Source organism: Lactuca sativa, chromosome 4 (assembly GCF_002870075.4).
Source record: "Lactuca sativa cultivar Salinas chromosome 4, Lsat_Salinas_v11, whole genome shotgun sequence".
Taxonomy (NCBI): Eukaryota; Viridiplantae; Streptophyta; class Magnoliopsida; order Asterales; family Asteraceae; genus Lactuca; species Lactuca sativa.
This window is the reverse complement of record NC_056626.2, coordinates 37,119,923-37,140,876: the sequence shown is the minus strand read 5'-3', so window position 1 is coordinate 37,140,876 and position 20,954 is coordinate 37,119,923. Positions and strand designations below refer to the sequence as shown.

Here is a 20,954-nt window from a genome sequence, read left to right as displayed (position 1 = left end):
AATTTGAACCAAGTTATATTATATGTCACAAGGTTTCCGTACATATAAATAACGCCGAAATCCGAGTTATAACGAAGAAAATTTGAACCAAGTTATATTATATGTCACAAGGTTTCTGTACATATAAATAACGCCGAAATCCGAGTTATAACGAAGAAAATATGACCCGTCGAAGTTTCGCGACGGAACTGGTACGGCACCAGGAAGCGTAAATAGTGAATTTACGATAGAGCGAGTTTTAGCCTTAGCGATATAAACGAAGATCGTAGAGTATGTTAAAATAAGAACATCGATAAAAAGAACGCCCAAATCTGACTTCGTATGAAGAAGTTATGATTTTTCGAAGTTTCGGATTAGCGGTGTACAGCCCGAAATTCGAATATTAGATCGAGTGATTTTTAGCCGACATGGCCTAAACGAGAATCAAAGATCTCGATAAGAGTAGCGTAACGAGAAAAAGATGGGCGAAAACGAACGTCGGATGAAGAAGTTATGAGGATTTAACGGACCAATCCTGTCCCGGCCTGTTAATAATATAAAATTTAAAATCAAATTAAAATTAGCCGACGGTGTCTAAACGAAAGTTGTAAAGTACGTTCCCACCTTCGCGTGGATATAAAGAACGTCGAAAACGGAGGTCGTACGCAAAAGTTACGAATTTTTAAAGTTGGAAAGTGAATTTGCGAAGCTGATCGATAACGTGGCACGTTCTGAACCGTCCATCACTGAAGAAAGCCTCGCTTCATATCTTGACACGTCGTCTCGCATTACGCCCCGCGTCCGAGGCCAAGTACGCCTCGCGTACTTCGATTCTTATCCGTCCGATGGAGTGCAAGACAGCTGGGTCCGAGCTGGTGGTCTTATCCGAGGGGTACGCCCAGCGTACCCTCGGTACACCCAGCGTAATCCGAGGTTCTCCGGCCTATAAATAGGGTGCGAGCCTTTCCGAGTTTTCCACACCAAAATTCATTCTTTCTCTCACTAGTTTCTCTCTTTTGCTCCTCTAAACCCCCCCTAAACCCTAGATAAACCCCCTAGCTCCCGAGGGAAGCCCCGAGGCTCCCGGAGTCCCGAGAAAAAGAGTCTTTCGGTTTCGAAACGCTGCTCCAAATAAAGTTCCGGTTTTCGTTAAAATCCTCTGTAAGTGAGCTACGCTTACACAATTTTTAATATAGCTTTCAAATAATTATAGGAATGTTATTAGGTCCTTAAAATAATTATTTGAGCTATTATTATGAGTTATATTGAGTGTTATTTAACGCTTATATAATAATAATAATAATAATAATAGTCAGACTATTAATTTGTCGCGGTTATCGTTAGACTAAACCCTAGTGGTATTGGTACTAGTTTTTATCGAAGGAAATTGTTTTGAGAGTATCGAAGCGTTGTCCGAGTGCTGAGTCACCACCTTTCAAGTGAGTGCATGGTCCCCTTCAACTTACACATAGATACGAAGTATTTACTACGTGCTATGTGTGCATATTGACTGTTTACTTGCTGTCTATGCTCGGTGAAAGATTTTATACATGTTTTAAATGATTTAAACTATATATGTATTTTATATCTACGAAAATGTTGGGATAAAACATGGGTAGATATAATAGATAAAATATGAGTTGGACGATGAGTTGAGAGGTGATATAGACTATGAGGTATAGGTGAGAGGTGTACGATGTGAGAAGCCTTTTTCCCAAACGATGTCCCCGTCATTCAGCAGAGTATGGATGACAACCACGGACTATTCTAGACAGTCCAGTGGAACACTAGCAGGCTCGCAACCTGTAGGTGTTGTGAACGATGTGTTCACTCAGTGTACTCTAAACCTTGGTGATCATGCATACTTGATGCCTAGACCCTGGTGATCATGCATACTTGGTGCCAAAACCCTGGCGACTATGCATACTTAGTGCCTATTGTATAAATTCTGGCGACTATGCAGACTTAGTGCCTATTGTATAAATTCTGGCGACTATGCAGACTTAGTACCTAAACCCCAGTGACGATGGACTTCGTGCCGATTCCTTAGGATGATCCTTAGGAATGTATGAACGAGGAATGGTTGATTCTTAGGGTAGATCCTTAAGAATAAAGAAGATAATGGGGATGGGTAATTGGGTTGATTGTTTGATTGTTTGAACATAATAATTATATTATTGTGGGTTGAAAACCCTATGTACTCACCAAATTTCCCAACCTGACCCACTCAGTTTATTTATATCAAAGGTGTTGATATGAAGTCACAACTGAGATATTTAAAGTGATGTAGATCACTAGTGTAAATAAATGTAAGTTCTGTTTATGCTTATGTTTCTGTATTAACGATGACATCCCAAACGTTTTAAAATGAATAAAATACGTTTCTTCGAAAATGTTTTAATAACGTATTTATCATGTTTTTCTGGGAACAAATTCTACAACATTTTTATTAAAAGAGTACTCTGATTTTTATAAAGCATAAACAAAATCGGTCTTTTCTGGCCGTGAAAATAGGGATGTCACAAAATGTGAATGAGGATGAAGATTCTGATGATTTTTATCGAAATAGTCGTCCTTCCCATCGTCCTAATACTCGTTACAAGGTATGTCTCTATGTCCTAATAGGGTTTATTAAATATAAATGTAGTTTAAAAATTCACATTGTGAATATAGGACGTTTTGCCAATTCACAGTGTGAATTCTTATAGATTTATAAATTGGTTTGTACTTTTCATTAGAGTAGTATGGAATATGTATTTTTTTGTGAATTTGATTTGAAGTACATATTTATATTATAGTATTATGATTTCTAATGCCCTTTTGATTAATAATGTGAATCAATGTTAATTTGTATAATTTTTATCAAATGGTATGACATAAAATTTCTTATTCACATATTAATTTGTTTATTAATGATAATTTTGTAGGTTGTATTTAGTAGAATGGGTGATAGCAGTAGCATCAGTTGTAGCTACATACTTTTTTTCCAGGAAGGATTGTTATGTCGTCATATGTTTTTCATATTAAATATGAAAGAGTACGATGAAATTCCATCAAATTTCATTTTGAGGAGATGGGGAAAAGATATCATAGTTGATGGATTGTTGAGAAAAAAGTACTCGTATCCTCATAAAGATAGTAAAAATGAATGTTTGATTCAAGATTTGTATGCTATTCTTCGTTTGTCCATTAACAAGATAGCAAATAATGAGGATGAGTTGGCTAAATATATAAAGCAAATTCAGGAGGTTGATAGTGGTATTCCTTTATGTACCTCATCAAGGGCATCTTCAAGTAGGTCAATTCACATTAAAAAAATTATTGGAGCTGCAGTACCTGATGTTATCAACATTCATAATCCACAGGGGATCAGAAACAAGGGATGTGCCAGTGGTAAAAGAATCAAGAGCACTAGAGAGAAAGTAACTGAGACATCTAAAAAAGGTTCTAGCTTGTGCAGTTTATGTCATAAACCAAATCATAATGCTAGGAGTTGCATTTTGAGGTTAAAGAAGTCTGATTTAGAATCTGAGGTTACAGAAGGTTGATTGTTACTATTTTTTTAAGACTACAAAAATAAGAATTGATTTTTGTAATGATCATTCAATGGATAGAAATGTTGAAATATTCATGTTAATTTTGATATTCATTGTTTTAGACTTTATTTCTAATAATAGCATTTTTTTTTCAAATTTATTGTTTTTGGTTAAAGATATTTTTTATTGTTAGTTTTTTGAATGTTTTCTAATATTTCATGCTAATGATTTAATTTATGTATATTAATTATCATTGTTAATCTCACATATAAAATTTTCATGTTAAAGATTGTCTTAATGTAATTTAATTAACATTGTGAAGCTCAACTGTTAATTACTCTAATGATCTATTGTACCGTAATTCACATTGTGAACCTAACATATAAAATATACATGTTATAATATGTACTGAATCTCACATATAAAATTTTCACAAGGTTAATGTTACTTTATATAAACAATGTAAATTTTATACACCTATTGTATTGTTATTACATTAACATTTAATCATTTAGACCAAAAGAAATGAAGTAAATGTATGAAATGACAATGTACTTTCAATTCTTTCTTCAAAGTAGAAATATACTCACTCCCCCCCCCCCCCCCCCAACCTACACACCAATAGCATATCTTTAATAAAACATGTAATTGTATAACATACATGAAAATATAAACATCTTTTAAGTATTAGTAAAGTTCATTATATTTGATATAGAAACTCACATCAAATTGTAACATAACAAGCACGTATATGTTCTTAAAGAAATTAAAGTGCATTTGAACTTATACCAATTATGAATAGAAACTAAGTTTTAGGTTTTACACTTCTTTTTTCAAACCTTGAAGTACTATATCCTTTCTCCCTTTTTTCCCATCCCTTATTGAGAAAACCTTGTGTTTCTTCATTAATCGTTTTTGCAAACTTAGTTGTTTGTGCAATGATTTTTGACCTGTATGTGTTTGCGTCACTCGATAGAATCTTTTTCAAATACTTAATGTGTAAATCGTTTAACACACTCTGTTGTTGTTTTCATTCTTTTTGGCAACCCACATGTCCAATTTATTGTTTTATATCCCATATATGTCTCCATATGACGCATGCAAAAAACTCCACAGTCAACATGATTATCCCTCATGGGCCAATTCATGTTCACCCTTTCTGGTTCAACACCCTCCAAAATTAAAGCTGATTTGTGATTGACCCTCATCAAGTACCTACTAAAAAGTATTTTCTGCAAAAAAGAAATTGTCATTTTCTATAATTATTATTTTATTCAAATTATTAGTCTATTAATACTTATATTTAGAATGTAAGTTTACTATTCTTACCAATTCATTAGGTGCATCACGATAAGCTCTAGAAAACTTTGCAACTGAATTCCTATTGTCAATGACATCAACCGTTGGTTCCTCTAAGTTTATGCAGATTATGTAAAAATGATTTTTTTGATGAACCAGGAAACACACTTGTTTAATATTTTAAATTGTTAAACTTTGTTTAAAACATGTAATATATTCAACAAAAAGAACAATTTATTACCAAGTGAACTTTTTCAAATGTTAGAAGTTCTTTGTCCTTTTTCATTGCATCTTTGATATTTGACTCAAATTTATCATATCTTTCAATGAAAGGAATATTCTTGTCAAATATGAACTGTCTCTACAAAAAAATTTAAATATACATCAAACTTTAAAGAGTAAATTGTTAAATTCACAATAAGGTAAATTTTAAATTTAAAATTATTCACACTGTGAATTATAATAGGATTCACTACGTGAATTTTATTACTTATTCATAACGATTGAAAATTTTATTTATTATATTATCAACATTATCATGATATATATTTTTTAATTAACTTACCACCATTGATGTATCAAAGAAATACCGATTCACTGCAGAATTTGATTTAAGCTTTTCTTCATAGTTCAAAACATTAGTCCAAGCATCAATGACATGTGTATGTATCCATAATCCTGCCTGCATGATTTCAATCATTCCTCTTCCAAGCACATAACCTCTCTTAGTTTGAAATACCTTCTCACTTAATTTGTAATCAAATAAAACAAAAAACCAGTTAATAGAAAATTAATTTATATTTGTATTTATATATTATTGTATTTAAAGAAAAGATAACATGAATTATTACCTGCTACTACCAATTCTAGAAAAAATTCTATCTGATACTTTTACTTCATTTGGATCTGCAAATTTCGATGCACAAACCACTCTTTTATTATAAGGAGAAGATACCTTTAGTGATGGTTTTTTTAATATTTTTCCTACTTTTCTTTTTCCCTCTTGATCATCTTCAATTCCCAAGATATTATTGTCACATTTTGTTTCTTCTGAATCATAACTTTCTTCTCCATCAAGTTTTTCATCTTTTCTTTCTTTCTTCTCGTGTTCATCTTCAATGCTTTCATCTCCTTCCTAAAACTCTTATGTTAGACCAAGACCAAGTCCAAGTGAAAAACCAGGCATTGATGATTTTCTAGTATTTTTTTTTATCATCTATTACTGTTTTTTTGTTCCCTAAAGATTTTTACATTGTCAATATCATCATAATCATCAAAATTTGAAATACATAGAATAGAATCAACAATCTCATGTACTATTGGATCATTGTACAAATTTCCTGGTGTTACCATGATTGGTTGATTCTTTATTTCATGTTCATTTAAATTCTCATCGCTTTATTCTTCATCTTCATTCTTGTCATTTTTTGCATCATCTTCATTTTGACTTTGATAAATGAATTTTTGTTCAAAGACTTTCTTCATATCTTTCGACTCATCGTTTTCTATGAATTTTGTTGTTGAAAACTCAATTAACTTTCCAAACTTCATTTTATCATTCATTAGTTTTTTATAATTCTTTTTCGCTTTGAATACCAATTCCTGCAAAATGAAATAAAAAATGTCAATAATAATGAATTTTTTTAACTATTTTTTTTTATAATAAATTACAGTTTCACAATATGAATGCATTGATGAGGTATCACACTTTTAATACATTTTAATAAACGACATATTCACTATGTGAATTTATTATAGAAAAAGTAATAAAATACACTTTTATATTCACAATGTGAATCACTTTTTGAATTTCATCTTAACTACAATTTTATAACATATATATGTAATAAAACTTCATAATTTTTTTTATTACATAGATTATTAACTTACATCGAGTTTCATATCTTCATTTTTATCGGTGTCGGATTCTTCATCATTCTCTATAACATCGTCATTCCATTCCAAAGTCACCACTCTTTAACTCAGCTTTTTCCCTTTTCACCATCATGTCATAATCCCAAAAATGTAGTGCATGTATTTGTCTTTTTTCATTCTTATCATTTCTCATAAACTCCAAATAAGCTAGTTGTTTATGTAAACAAAATTATGATTAATTAGTTTTCTTATAATAATATAAATAAAGTGTTAATTATAAGAATTTTCCTTACCAATAATACAAGAAGTGGCCCACAATAGTAGTTTCCTCTATCGGTTTCATCCCACGTCATCTTTGACATTTTTAAGCAATTGGTTATAAAACCACACCAATCAATTTCTCTTATAGGTGTTTTGCCTAAAAAAATGTTGCAATACTGTGTTTTACAAGTTCTAGGCTTATTCTATTTGTAACATCCCAAAAATGCGAGCCAAAAATTTCATTTTTAAAACATGTACTTAGCAAAACATTAGGAATAAAACGTTCAACGATCATATCATTTCACAAAAGATATTGCATGTCTGGAAAACATTTTTATAAAACATAAAAGTGTCGGAGTACAAATCCCCAGGAAGATCTCATAATGCGGAAAACAAAGCATGTGTGTGATGTACCGCTTCCGCGCCAGCTCCTTCCCCTTCGAAGAAGAGGTACCTGAAACCAAAACTGAAAACTGTAAGCACAAAGCTTAGTGAGTTCCCCCACTGTACCACATACCAAATAATCACATAACATACATATACTGCCGGGCATATCTGGGTGCCCGACCTACCCCTTCGGCCCTCTCGACCGGATACTGACTAGCATATCTGGATACTGGTCTCCCCTTCGGTCCTTACGACCGGATACTGCCAGGCATATCTGAGTGCCCGACCTACCCCTTCGGTCCTTACGATCGGATACTGCCAGGCATATATGGGTGCCCGACCTACCCCTTCGGTCCTTACGACCGGATACTGCCAGGCATATCTGGGTGCCCGACCTACCCCTTCAGTCCTCTCGACCGGATACTGGGGACTATTTCACCCCCTACTACTACCACATAACACATAGCACATAATCATAGCATACTAGCACATAAACATATTACAGGTAGTAGCAACCTTAGATGAGTATCACAGAGACAATCATCTATCATACAACTCCTACTGGTGGGCCGGCATTATGGCCGTAGACCCACCGCTACTGGAAGGTAACTCACCTCAAAGTAGCTGCTGATCTGCATGGGAACTGACTGTCTGTTGTTGCTGCTGCCCCGGAAATCCTCCGGCTATAATCCCCATAAAACACTCAGTCAAATACTGCTAATAGACCTTAGGGTAACATGACCATTTACCCCTAATGAAGCCAAGAGTCAAAGTCAAAGTCAAAGTCAACTGCCAGTTGACCCGACTCGCCGAGTTGGCTTGCCAACTCGCTGAGTTCCTATCCCTTTGTCTGACCATAAACCCGTCTCTACTCGTCGAGCTAGGCATTGACTCGACGAGCTTTCCTTCTAAACCAAAGGCCAAAAGTCCTTCATCCTACTCGCCGAGTTCATCTTCATCCGAAGAACATGCTACGCTGAGACTCGCCGAGTTGTATGAACAACTCGCCGAGTTTGTTCTTGAGGCAAGAAGATTTCCTTGAACTCGCCGAGTCAGGGCATTGACTCGCCGAGTTCCATCATGGGTGAGTCTGGCTTCCGACTCACTGAGTCACACCCCATGACTCACTACTCCACCCCGCGAAGACGACAAAGGGGGAAAACTCGGGGACTCGCGACTCGACTCGCCGAGTCCGATGAACAACTCGCCGTGTCTGTCACATGCAAATACTATATACTCGATTTTGCTTGAATCCAGCTCATGCCATTCATAGATCTGGGTTTCTAGGGAATGAATAACACGTAAAGTTTCCAAATTTACGTGTAAATAATCACCAAAGAAGGTATTAGGGCTCAAAATGCACTAAAAGGGTAGATCTGGGGCTTTCATGCAATATGGCTCCATAAAGGCAGTAGATACAAGCTCCTGGAGCTCAATCATGCCTAGATCTAGAGGCTAAGCAACTTATTACAAACCCTAATACACATTCAAGCTTGGGGAAAGGCTCAAGAAGGACTTTCATGGAGCTATAAGGGACTATAAGCATGACAATAGAGGGAAACCGAGTTATACCTCAAGGAAATCATTGAGATAGCACAAGGATGCCTGGCCTCCTTCTTCTGTTCTTGATCTACTCTTCTTTCTTCTCAAAATCTTCAAGAAACACACCAAAGTACTTCAATCTCACAAGGAATAAGGGTTTGAACGATGTTGGGAGCTCTGAGGGTGAAGGGGGCGAGGTTAGGGCGCATAAGGTTGGTTTAAATAGGGTCCAAACCCTTGAAATTTAGGGTTTCATCAGACAGCGGGGACTCGCCGAGTCGCCAACTTAAACGTGCCCCCAAACTCGTTTCTACTCGGCGAGTCGGGCCTACAACTCGCCGAGTCCAATGCTAAAATGTAAAATACTTAGATAAATTTTTACGTACGAGGAACCAGGTGCTACAAATCTCCCCCACTTATTTTCGACTTCGTCCTCGAAGTCTGCTGCTCGATCCTGAAATAGCTCGGGGTAATGCTCCATCATTTCTTCCACCGGCTCCCAAGTCCATTCTGAACCCTTTCAGTGCTGCCATTGCACCTTTACTAATTCCACCCTCTTGTTCCTTAGATCCTTCGACTTCCGGTCGAGGATTGGGACTGGGCGCTCAATGTAATTCAGGCCGTCATCAACCTGTATATCCTCTAGCGGCACCACCATTGAATCATCCACTAGGCACTTCTGCAGCTGGGAGACATGGAAGGTGTTGTGGATCTGACTGAGCTCGGCTGGCAGATCCAGCCTATATGCCACCTTGCCCACCCGGGCTACCACCCTGAACGGACCAATGTATCTCGGGCCCAACTTGCCCCGCTTCCTGAATCGAATGACGCCTTTCCAAGGAGACACTTTCAGGAGAACCATATCCCCGACCTGGAACTCCAGGTCTGATCGATGCTTGTCGGCATAACTTTTCTGCCGACTCTGCGCAGTCTGAAGCCTGCTCCGAACCTACTGGATTCTCTCGGTCGTCTTGAGCACCACCTCGGTGCTCCCCATGACCCTCTGGCCAACTTCACCCCAACATATCGGGGTCCTGCACCTCCGACCGTACAACATCTCGAATGGAGGACGGTCAACGCTCGCGTGGTAGCTATTGTTGTACGAGAACTCAACCAAGGGAAGATAGGTATCCCAGCTACCACCGAAGTCTAGCACGCATGCCCGCAACATATCCTCCAAAGTCTGGATGGTCCGCTCACTCTGACCATCTGTCTGCAGGTGAAAGGCGGTGCTAGAATGCAGACGAGTGCCCAACTCATCATGAAACTTCTTCCAAAACCTGGAAGTGAACCGCACATCTCGATCTGATATCACTGACACTGGTACCCCGTTCCGCGCCACTATCTCCCTGATATAGATATCGGCCAATTTTTCGGCCGAGATACTCTCCTGAATCGGAATAAAATGGGCGCTCTTGGTCAACCGATCCACGATGACCCAAATCGAATCTACTCCTCGCGCCGTCCGTGGAAGCTTTGTGATAAAATCCATCGTAATATCCTCCCATTTCCACAACGGGATATCCAACAGCTGCATCTTGCCGTGCGGTCTCTGATGCTCGGCCTTGACCTTCCTGCAGGTCAAACACCGCTCGACGTACCACGCCACATCCCGCTTCATGCAGGGCCACCAATAGTCTAGGCGAAGATCCCGATACATCTTCGTCTCCCCTGGATGAATAGAGAATCGGGATTTGTGCACCTCCTCCATCAAGATCTGGTGCACGCCTCCATGATACGGCACCCACACCCTACGGTGTAGTGTCAATAACCCTCGGCTATCATAATCTAAGGAGGTGACTTGACCCACTATTCGCTCACTCTTCTGATGTTCCTCCTTCATAGCCTCCTGCTGAGCTTCCCGAATCTGCTCTAACAGGGGAGTCACCACAGTCATCCTCATGCAAATATCCCTGATCGGCGCCGCCTTGCGGCTAAGCGCATCGGCCACCACATTGGCCTTCCCCGGGTGATAAAGGATCTCGCAATCATAATCCTTCACCACGTCCAGCCACCGACGTTGCCTCATGTTCAGATTCGGCTGATCCATGAGGTACCTCAAACTCTTGTGGTCCGTGAAAATGGTACATCGAACCCCGTAGTGGTAATGCCGCCATATCTTGAGGGCGAAAACCACCGCCCCCAACTCTAAATCATGCGTCGGGCAGTTCGCCTCGTGAGGCTTCAGCTGCCTCGAGGCATAGGCAATCACATGTCCCCTCTGCATCAATACTGCGCCTAAGCCCGAGATAGACGCATCACAGTATACCACAAAATCCTCTATGCCCTCGGGCAGGGCTACGATTGGCGCCTCGCACAGTCTCTGCCTCAGAATCTCGAATGCTGCCTGCTGCTCAGGCCCCCATCGAAAGACCACGGCTTTCCTAGTCAACCGTGTCAGGGGTACGGCTATCTTGGAGAAATCCTGAATGAATCTCCGATAATAACCTGCTAATCCTAGATAACTCCGAATCTCGGATGGAGACTTCGGAACCTCCCATCTCATCACGGCCTCCACCTTGGTCGGGTCTACTGAAATCTCGTTCTAGTTGACGAGGTGCCCAAGAAACTGCACCTTGCGCAACCAAAACTCACATTTGGAGAACTTGGCGTACAAGCTCTCCCTCGTCAAGGTCTCCAAAACCTCTCTCAGATGCTCCTCATGCTCCTCCTGCGTCTTGGAATAAACCAAGATGTCATCAATGAAAACTATCACAAACCGATCCAGCATCGGTCTACACACGCGGTTCATGAGGTCCATGAACGCGGCAGGAGCATTGGTGAGCCCAAACGGCATCACCACGAACTCATAATGGCCATAGCGCGTCCGAAACGCGGTCTTCTGTACATCCTCCTCTCTGAACCTCATCTGATGATAACCTGAACGCAAAGCGATCTTGGAGAACCAATATGCTCCCTGCAACTGATCAAAGAGGTCATCAATCCTCGGGAGTTGGTAACGGTTCTTCACCATTAGCTTATTCAGCTCCCGGTAATCTATACACATCCGGTGCGACCCGTCCTTCTTCTTTACAAATAGGATCGGGGCTCCCCAGGGTGAACTACTCGGTCGAATAAATCCCTTGTCTAGCAACTCCTGCAGCTGCGTAGACAACTCCTGCATCTCGGGAGGAGCCAACTGATAGGGTGCCTTGGCTATCGGAGCCGCACCAGGAACTAGGTCGATCCTGAACTCTACCTGACGCTCCGGAGGTATTCTAGGAAGCTCCTCCGGGAAAACATCAGTGTAGTCTCGCACCATTGGAACCTCGCTCACCGTCGCTTTACCCGTCTCCCGGGTATCCATAACATACGCGACATATCCCGCGCAACCCTGCTGAACGTAGCGCCTAGCTCTCGCTGCTGAACATACTGTAGGTCCACGCTGTGGCCTCTCGCCGTGGATCACCAACTCTCCCCCACTCGAGGTCCTGATCCGCACTAGCTATTGTGCGCAATCTATCACCGCCCCATTAGGGATCAATCAATCCATGCCTATAATCACCTTGTTCCCCCGCAACGGGATGGGAACCAAATCCACCAAATAGCGCTCCTCAAATAACCTCAGAACACAATCCCTGAACACTGCTGATGCTCGTACCGATCGATCATCGGCAATCTCTACCTCTAAAGGGCAATCCAACATGCCCGAAGACTCAGTAAACCTCTTGCTAAGCGCAAGGGAAACAAATGACCGGGTGACACCCGAGTCAAACAACACCTGAACTGGAATACCGTTCACATGGAACGATCCTAACGCATAAACACAGGGCACATATCAATAACACAACATCATAAAAATAAAATAGAGGGAAAGAATCATACCCGTCACCACATCAGGTGCGGCGCGTGCCTCCTCTGCAGTCAGCTGAAACGCCCGGCTCCTCACAACTGGAGCCTCTGTCTTGCCCTGTCGGCCATCTGTAATCCGTAGGGTAGCTGGAGCTGGCGCCTTAACCGGTGATGATGTTGTCAACTGGGGGAAATTGGCCTTCTTGTGGCCCCTCTGGTTGCAGTGGAAACACAGAAACTCAGACGTCTGCATCACAGGTGCAGGGGCGGTACAATCTCGGCTGAAGTGCCCTGACTTGCCGCACTTATAGCAGCCTGACGATCCCATCTTGCACGCTCCCTCGTGCGCCCTGCCGCATTTCTTACAGCGGCCTCGCCCCTGTTGGCCTTTCAGCCCCGCATCCAATCACTTGGGCTTCTTCCCCGAAGCCCCCATAACATGCCCCTCTTCCGCCTTCCTCTTCCGGATGTGCTCCAGATCTATCTCCCTCTCCCTTGCCCTGGCAATCATAGAGTCCAGGGTAGGGCAAGTTGAAAAACTGACATGCTCCCGAATATCAGCTCGTAGCATGTCATGATAGCGGGTCCTCCTCATATCCTCATCACCTACGTACTGGGGCACCAGCAACGCCCTCTCCCAGAACTTGGCGGTGATCTCCGCCACAGTCTTCGTCGTCTGTCTCATATCCAAGAACTCCCTGGCCAGCTGCTGAAGCTCGACAGCCGGCGCGAACTCTGCCCTGAACCTGGTCACGAAGTTTGACTAAGTCATAGCCTCAACAGCCGAGGCTCCCAACGAGTCACCCACGGACTCCCACCAATCCCTAGCTCAATCTCGTAAACAACCTGCTACGAACCTCACCTTCGACCCCTCAGGGCAGAAGCTAATCATTTGTGCAGACTCAATGTCTGCAATCCATCGTCTGGCAGCTATGGGGTCCTTCGCCCCGTGAAAATCCGGCGCACCACTGCCCCGGAAGTCTTTGAAGGACAGTGTGCGAGATCCCGACTGGCCAGACGTCATGTCGCTCATGAATGCCCTGAGGCGATCCTCCATCAACTCCAATATCCCTTCCTTGATCGACCCGAAGATAATGGGGGTTGACTCAAGGATGCCTCTGGTGATCTCTGACGCGATGAACTCGCGTAGCCCCTCATCTACTGGCTCGGAACCTGATCCAGAACCCGATCCCTCTCCTGTACTGCCAACTGCTGGCCTCGAGCGTAGTACCACCATTCTGAAATACATAAATAATAACCGTTAGCGAGACTGATACCTCTGGAGGAATCACACCTACTACAAGTTTCCTGGTCTTATCTTGGCCTTCCTCGGTTCGGGTACGGATCCTCTGCTTTCAGTAGTACGGGCCCATACTACCTTCCACATCTATCCGTACCTTCTCCAAGGACTGCCTTGAGTCCACCAGTTCCCTGTCACTACCGCTGATCACCGTTATACTCATCCTAGTCTTGCCCTAGGAAAATCTCTAACTCCACTCGACCCGGTCCTCAGCTGTTGAAGGCCTCCTTGGGATGCCAGTTAGCCATTACCTGAACACCATCACATGTGATGAGGCTCAGATAATCCTTCGAGTAACAGATTCGTCCCTATAACGGTTAGACTCAAACGAGAGCTGCGCAATAGGGCAAAATCCATCACTCTAAGATTATTCAACCTTGATCTCATGTGACATGACGTATTCACCTAATGGCTAACTCCCATCACTCAAAATCCCACAAAGCACAAAGCAAGCAGCATTCAGACAAAAGGGAACAATCTCAAGCAAATATGATCTCATAGAGAAAAACTGAACTAGCATATAGTGCCAAACTCATACTATCAGGCATAACCTAAACAGGATATCCTACTGCTGTCTACTCAAATCTAGCATGTAATTTTCATACACTGAAACACATAAAGCAAGCACATAAGGAATCACTCCTAGATCCTTATTCCTATTCTAACATGTTGTTCTACTGAAACTGATAAACATAACATAAGCTTGTATGGGTACTTTGGGGAATACTTACTTGAGCTCGGCCGGTCGCGCACATCACACACTTCGTTCCTTTTTAAAACTCTTTACTTAGCTTTTCAGAAAATATTTTTTGCATTAAAATCTTCTAATCCCTCGATTTGAGTTCAGTCACCCCCGAAGGTGTGTCCGAATCCCTCAAACCAGGGATCTGATACCAACTTGTAACATCCCAAAAATACGAGCCAAAAATTTCATTTTTAAAACATGTACTTAGCAAAACATTAGGAATAAAACGTTCAATGATCATATCATTTCACAAAAGATATTGCATGTCTGGAAAACATTTTTATAAAACATAAAAGTTTCAGAGTACAAATCCCCAGGAAGATCTCGTAATGCGGAAAATAAAGCACGAGTGTGATGTACCGCTACCGCGCCAGCTCCTTCCCCTTTGAAGAAGAGGTACCTGAAACCAAAACTGAAAACTGTAAGCATGAAGCTTAGTGAGTTCCCCCACTATACCACATACCAAATAATCACATAACATACATATATCGTCGGGCATATCTGGGTGCCCAACCTACCCTTTCGGTCCTCTCGACCGGATACTGACTAGCATATCTGGGTGCTGGTCTCCCCTTTGGTCCTTACGACCGAATACTGTCGGGCATATCTGGGTGCCCGACATACCCCTTCGGTCCTTACGACCGGATACTTCCAGGCATATATGGGTGCCCGACCTACCCCTTCGGTCCTTACGACCGGATACTGCCAGGCATATCTGGGTACCCGACCTACCCCTTCGGTCCTCTCGACCGGATACTGGGGACTATTTCACCCCCTACTACTACCACATAACACATAGCACATAATCATATCATACTAGCACATAAACGTATTACAGGTAGTAGCAACCTTAAATGAGTATCACAGAGACAATCATCTATCATACAACTCCTACTGGTGGGCCGGCATTGTGGCCGTAGACCCACCGCTACTGGAAGGTAACTCACCTCAAAGTAGCTGTTGATCTGCGTGGGAACTGACTGTCTGCTGTTGTTGCTGCCCCGAAAATCCTCCGGCTATAATCCCCAAAAAACACTCAATCAAATACTGCTAATAGACCTTAGGGTAACATGACCATTTACCCCTAATGAAGCCAAGAGTCAAAGTCAAAGTCAAAGTCAACTGCCAGTTGACCCGACTCGCCGAGTTGGCTTGCCAACTCGCTGAGTTCCTATCCCTTTGTCTGACCATAAACCCGTCTCTACTCGTCGAGTTAGGCATTGACTCAACGAGCTTTCCTTCTAAACCAAAGGCCAAAAGTCCTTCATCCTACTCGCCGAGTTGTATGAACAACTCGCCGAGTTCATCTTCATCCGAAGAACATGCTACGCTGAGACTCGCCGAGTTGTATGAACAACTCGCCGAGTCTGTTCTTGAGGCAAGAAGATTTCCTTGAACTCGCCGAGTCAGGGCATTGACTCGCCGAGTTCCTTCATGGGTGAGTCTGGCTTCCGACTCACTGAGTCACACCCCATGACTCATTACTCCACTCCGCAAACACGGCAAATGGGGAAAACTCGGGGACTCGCGACTCGACTCACTGAGTCCGATGAACGACTCGCCGAGTCTGTCACATGAAAATACTATATACTCGATTTTGCTTGAATCTAGTTCATGCCATTCATAGATTTGGGTTTCTAGGGCATGAATAACACGTAAAGTTTCCAACTTTACGTGTAAATAATCACCAAAGAAGGTATTAGGGCTCAAAATGCACTAAAAGGGTAGATCTAGGGCTTTCATGCAATATGGCTCCATAAAGGCAGTAGGTCCAAGCTCCTGGAGCTCAATCATGCCTAGATCTAAAGGCTAAGCAACTTATTACAAACCTTAATACACATTCAAGCTTGGGGAAAGGCTCAAGAAGGACTTTCATGGAGCTATAAGGGACTATAAGCATGACAACAGAGTGAAACCGAGTTATACCTCAAGGAAATCACTAAGATAGCACAAGGATGCCTGGCCTCCTTCTTCTCTTCTTGATCTACTCTTCTTTCTTCTCAAAATCTTCAAGAAACACACCAAAGTACTTCAATCTCACAAGGAATAAGGGTTTGAACGATGTTAAGAGCTCTGAGGGTGAAGGGGTGAGGTTGGGGCGCATAAGGTTGTTTTAAATAGGGTGCAAACCCTTGAAATTTAGGGTTTCATCAGATAGCGGGGACTCGCCGAGTCCAGAATGTGGACTCGCCGAGTCGCCAACTTAAACGTGACCCCAAACCCGTCTCTACTCAGCGAGTCGGGCCTACAACTCGCCGAGTCCAAGGCTAAAATGTAAAATACTTAGATAAATTTTTACGTACCAGGAACCAGGTGCTACACTATTCACAGATGGTATTAAAAAATAGTAATATAAAGTTTGTTCGGAAAATAATCCCTTAATCTAACGATTCTTTAATTCTCTCTTCAACATCCGATGGTCTCATCGCCTTGAAATTATACTATTGCTTCCAATCCATTAATTCTTTTCCTTCACATTGATGAGTGTTATATATATATTTTCCACCTAGAGGAATTCCAAGCAAATCATGAACAAGAGCTGGTATTATGTTTATCTGTGCATTAGGTAGATGCATTTTCATATCTGATGGACTGAATGAATTCACAACAAAGCGTGCCAATTTTCCAGAAATTCCATTGGTTCCAATTCTCTGCAAAGATCCCAATCCCATTTCTTTAACCACTTTTTTCTGTTCTTTGTTTAAAGATTTAACGATATCATAAAACTTCTTTGGGCTCATGCTTGTTCTCAAAGATACTATGTCATTTGGATTTATTGACACTTTTGCCTTTTTTTTTCTTTGACTACTTCTAGAGTCTTTGTCTTTAGAATCTTAATTTTTATCTCTGCTTCATTTGTTTTTGTTTTTCTTTTTCCTGTTAGTCAATAATTTTTGTAAGCTTCTCATACTATAACATATATACTATAAAATAATTAACATTACAACAAATTCACATGTGAATTTGTTTTGCAAAATATAATATAATATATAAAATAAACATGTGACTTTGTTTATAACTTTTTAAATTAAACATGTGAATAGGAGTCACATCTTTTTTGTATGCAATCATTTTAAGTCTTGGACACTCTCTGATTTCTGTTAATGTTTTAAAAAAATTAATGAGAATTAATTTTATAATATCAAATTCAATTATAATTTTATAAATACTAACAATGAGTTGTCTTCTTTTCAAGTGTCTTGAAAACAGATTTGTCTTGCTTCATCGACTTTTTCGTTTTTGTTTTTTGAAATCTTGGACTCTGTCTGATTTTTGTTCAGTTTTAAAAAAATAAAATTAATGATAACTGATTTTATATATTAAAGTAAATTATAATTTTATAAATACTAACCTTGTGTTGTTTTCTTTTCAATTGTCTTCAAAACATATTCATCTTGCTTCATCAATTTTTTTGCTTTCTTTTTTGAATCTTATCACCTTCTAAAGTTTTTTTTTTCTTTTTCAACGTTTTCATCACGAGTCTTTTCATCTTCATTTTTTCTTAATTTATTAACAATTTCCACCACGGTTTCCTTGCGGTGTTTTTGGTATATTTTTTTGAACATTCAACTACACAATGTGAAATTTTTAATGTCAATGTAAAAAATATAAGTAATATTATGAAATACATGTCGAAAAATATAAAATTCAATATGTGATGATCAAATTGCAAAAACTTTTTAGAAATTTACATTGTGAATCTGTGAGGCTATGAGTTACATCGAAGATTCACATTGTGAATTTATGCATTTCATACCAAAAACAATTTGAGGTTTAACAAGTGATGTACGTACACGTACACATGGTGAATATTTTTATTTATTTTGTGCATAGTGAAAACAAACAAAAGTGTTAATCAACATGCAATTTTTTTAAAGAGATTTACATTCTGAATCTGTGTGAATATGAGATATACATCGAAGATTCACAATATGAATTTATGCATTTCATACCACAAGAGGTTTCCCAAGTGATGTACACATACACATGGTGAATCTTTTCACGTATTGTGTGCATAGTGAAAACAAGCGAAAATGGTAATCAACTTGCAAATTTTTTTTAAGAGATTCACATTGTGAATCTGTGTGAATGTGAGATATACATCAAAGATTCACATTGTGAATTTATGCATTTCATACCAAAACAGTTTGAGGTTCACCAAGTGATGTACACATACACATGGTGATTTTTTTCACTTATTTTGTGCATAGTGAAAACAAACAAAAGTGTTAATCAACTTGCATTTTTTAAGAGATTCACATTATGAATTTATGCATTTCATACCAAAAGAGGTTCACCAAGTGATGTACACATACGCATGGTGAATCTTTTCACGTATTGTGTGTATAGTGAAAACAAGCGAAAGTGGTAATCAACTTGCAAATTTTTTTTAAGAGATTCACATTGTGAATATGTGAGGCTATGAGTTACATCAAAGATTCACATTGTGAATTTATGCATTTCATGCCAAAAAAGTTTGAGGTTCTCCAACTGATGTACACATACACATGGTGAATCTTTTCAATTATTTTGTGCATAGTGAAAACAAACAAAAGTGTTAATTAACTTGTAATTTTTTTAAGAGATTCACATTGTGAATCTGTGTGAATATGAGATACATCGAAGATTCACATTGTGAATCTCTACATTTCATACCAAAACAGCTTGAGGTTCACCAAGTGATGTACACAAACACATGGTGAATCTTTTCACGTATTGTGTGCATAGTGAAAACAAGTGAAAGTGGCAATCAACTTGCAGAAAATTGTTTAAGAGATTCATGTTGTAAATCTTTGAGAACTTAAGTGTACATCGAAGATTCACAATGTGAATCTCTACATTTCATACCAAAATAGTTTGAGGTTCACCAATTGATATACACATACACATGGTGAATTTTTTCATGTATTGTGTGCATGGTGAAAACAAGCGAAAGTGGTAATCAACTTGCAAATTTTTTAAGAGATTCACATAGTGAATCTGTGAGGATATGTGTTATATCAAAGATTCACATTGTGAATTAGTTTTTATAATAAGTGTGTAGTATATGATTAGATAATTAGTTATTTTAATCTGAATGTGAATGTTCTAACCATTTTTTATCTTGAATATCTTGAATTTTTTTCACTTGTAGTTGAAGGTAGAACATCTTTTAGATTTCTTGTCAATTTCATTCTTTTCTTATTATCCTTTTTTCGTTAATATTTTTTTCATTTCCTGTTTTTGATTAACAAATTAATTCAAACATCAGTTTCATGGTATGAAAGTTATGATTTATTCATATAATTTATAATGTGAATCGGGATTATAGATGAATTTAACATAACATTTATTCACATTGTGAATTCAGTGTGAATCAAATCATTACCAATGCAACACTTTATAAATTTACAATGAGAAACACAATAAGAGATACAATATCAACTAAACATAGATGCACAATGTGAATTTGCACAAGATGAAAAAAACAAATGTAAATGATAAAGCACCTTGTGAATTCATAATTTGAATCAATGATATGTTAAATTGATATGTAAAAATGATTCACTTTGTGAATTGTCATAAAATGTAATACTCAGAAACATTGAATTTTTTTTTGAAATAATCAAATGTAAATCACAAAGCACATTGTGAATTCAAAATGTGAAATTAGTTTTCCAGTTAAATGAATAAACTCATAAACCACTTAGATTCATAAAGTTTTAGGAAATTACGGTTTGTAATTTAGATATTCATGATTTCTGTATCAATTTGAAGAAATTTAAATCATTAGGTTTTTAGTAATTATACAAATTCACAAAAGCTCGTGAAATTAGGGTTTCGATTTAGTTAATAAATTCATATTCGAGTTAGATTCACTAATCATTCTAAAACGATTTTGTTAATAAAATCATATTCACAGATTCATCGAATACATAATGTAACATATAGTTTAGATTTTTAGTTTTGAAATTTAACAATCGGAAAATTTAATGTTTAAAATGCATTAAACGAGATAATCGGAAATGAATAGCAGTCAAATATACCTTCTAGATTCATTTTTACGAACTTTTCGGCAAGATTGACTGTGGATATTGACTGAATCGTCGCCGACGATGCGTTTGAAAGCGATGTTCTTCGGTGAAGTAAAAGATCGCTTTCAATGAAAGGGTAAAATTGATTTCACTGATATGTGATACAGGTGAACTAACGTCGTTAATTCATTCGTCGTGAGAGTTGATAAGTTTTAGGTTGACGA

General features: G+C 39.3%; 1 protein-coding gene across 1 annotated transcript; it reads left to right on the top strand.

Annotated features, from left to right (window-relative positions):
- The first annotated feature begins 2,495 nt into the window (after nucleotides 1–2,495).
- On the top strand, nucleotides 2,496–3,527 carry LOC111908984 (uncharacterized). Its single transcript, XM_023904778.1, has 2 exons — nucleotides 2,496–2,582; nucleotides 2,907–3,527. The coding sequence occupies exons 1-2, from the start codon at nucleotides 2,496–2,498 to the stop codon at nucleotides 3,525–3,527; spliced, it is 708 nt and encodes a 235-aa protein (XP_023760546.1).
- Nucleotides 3,528–20,954: the final 17,427 nt, after the last annotated feature.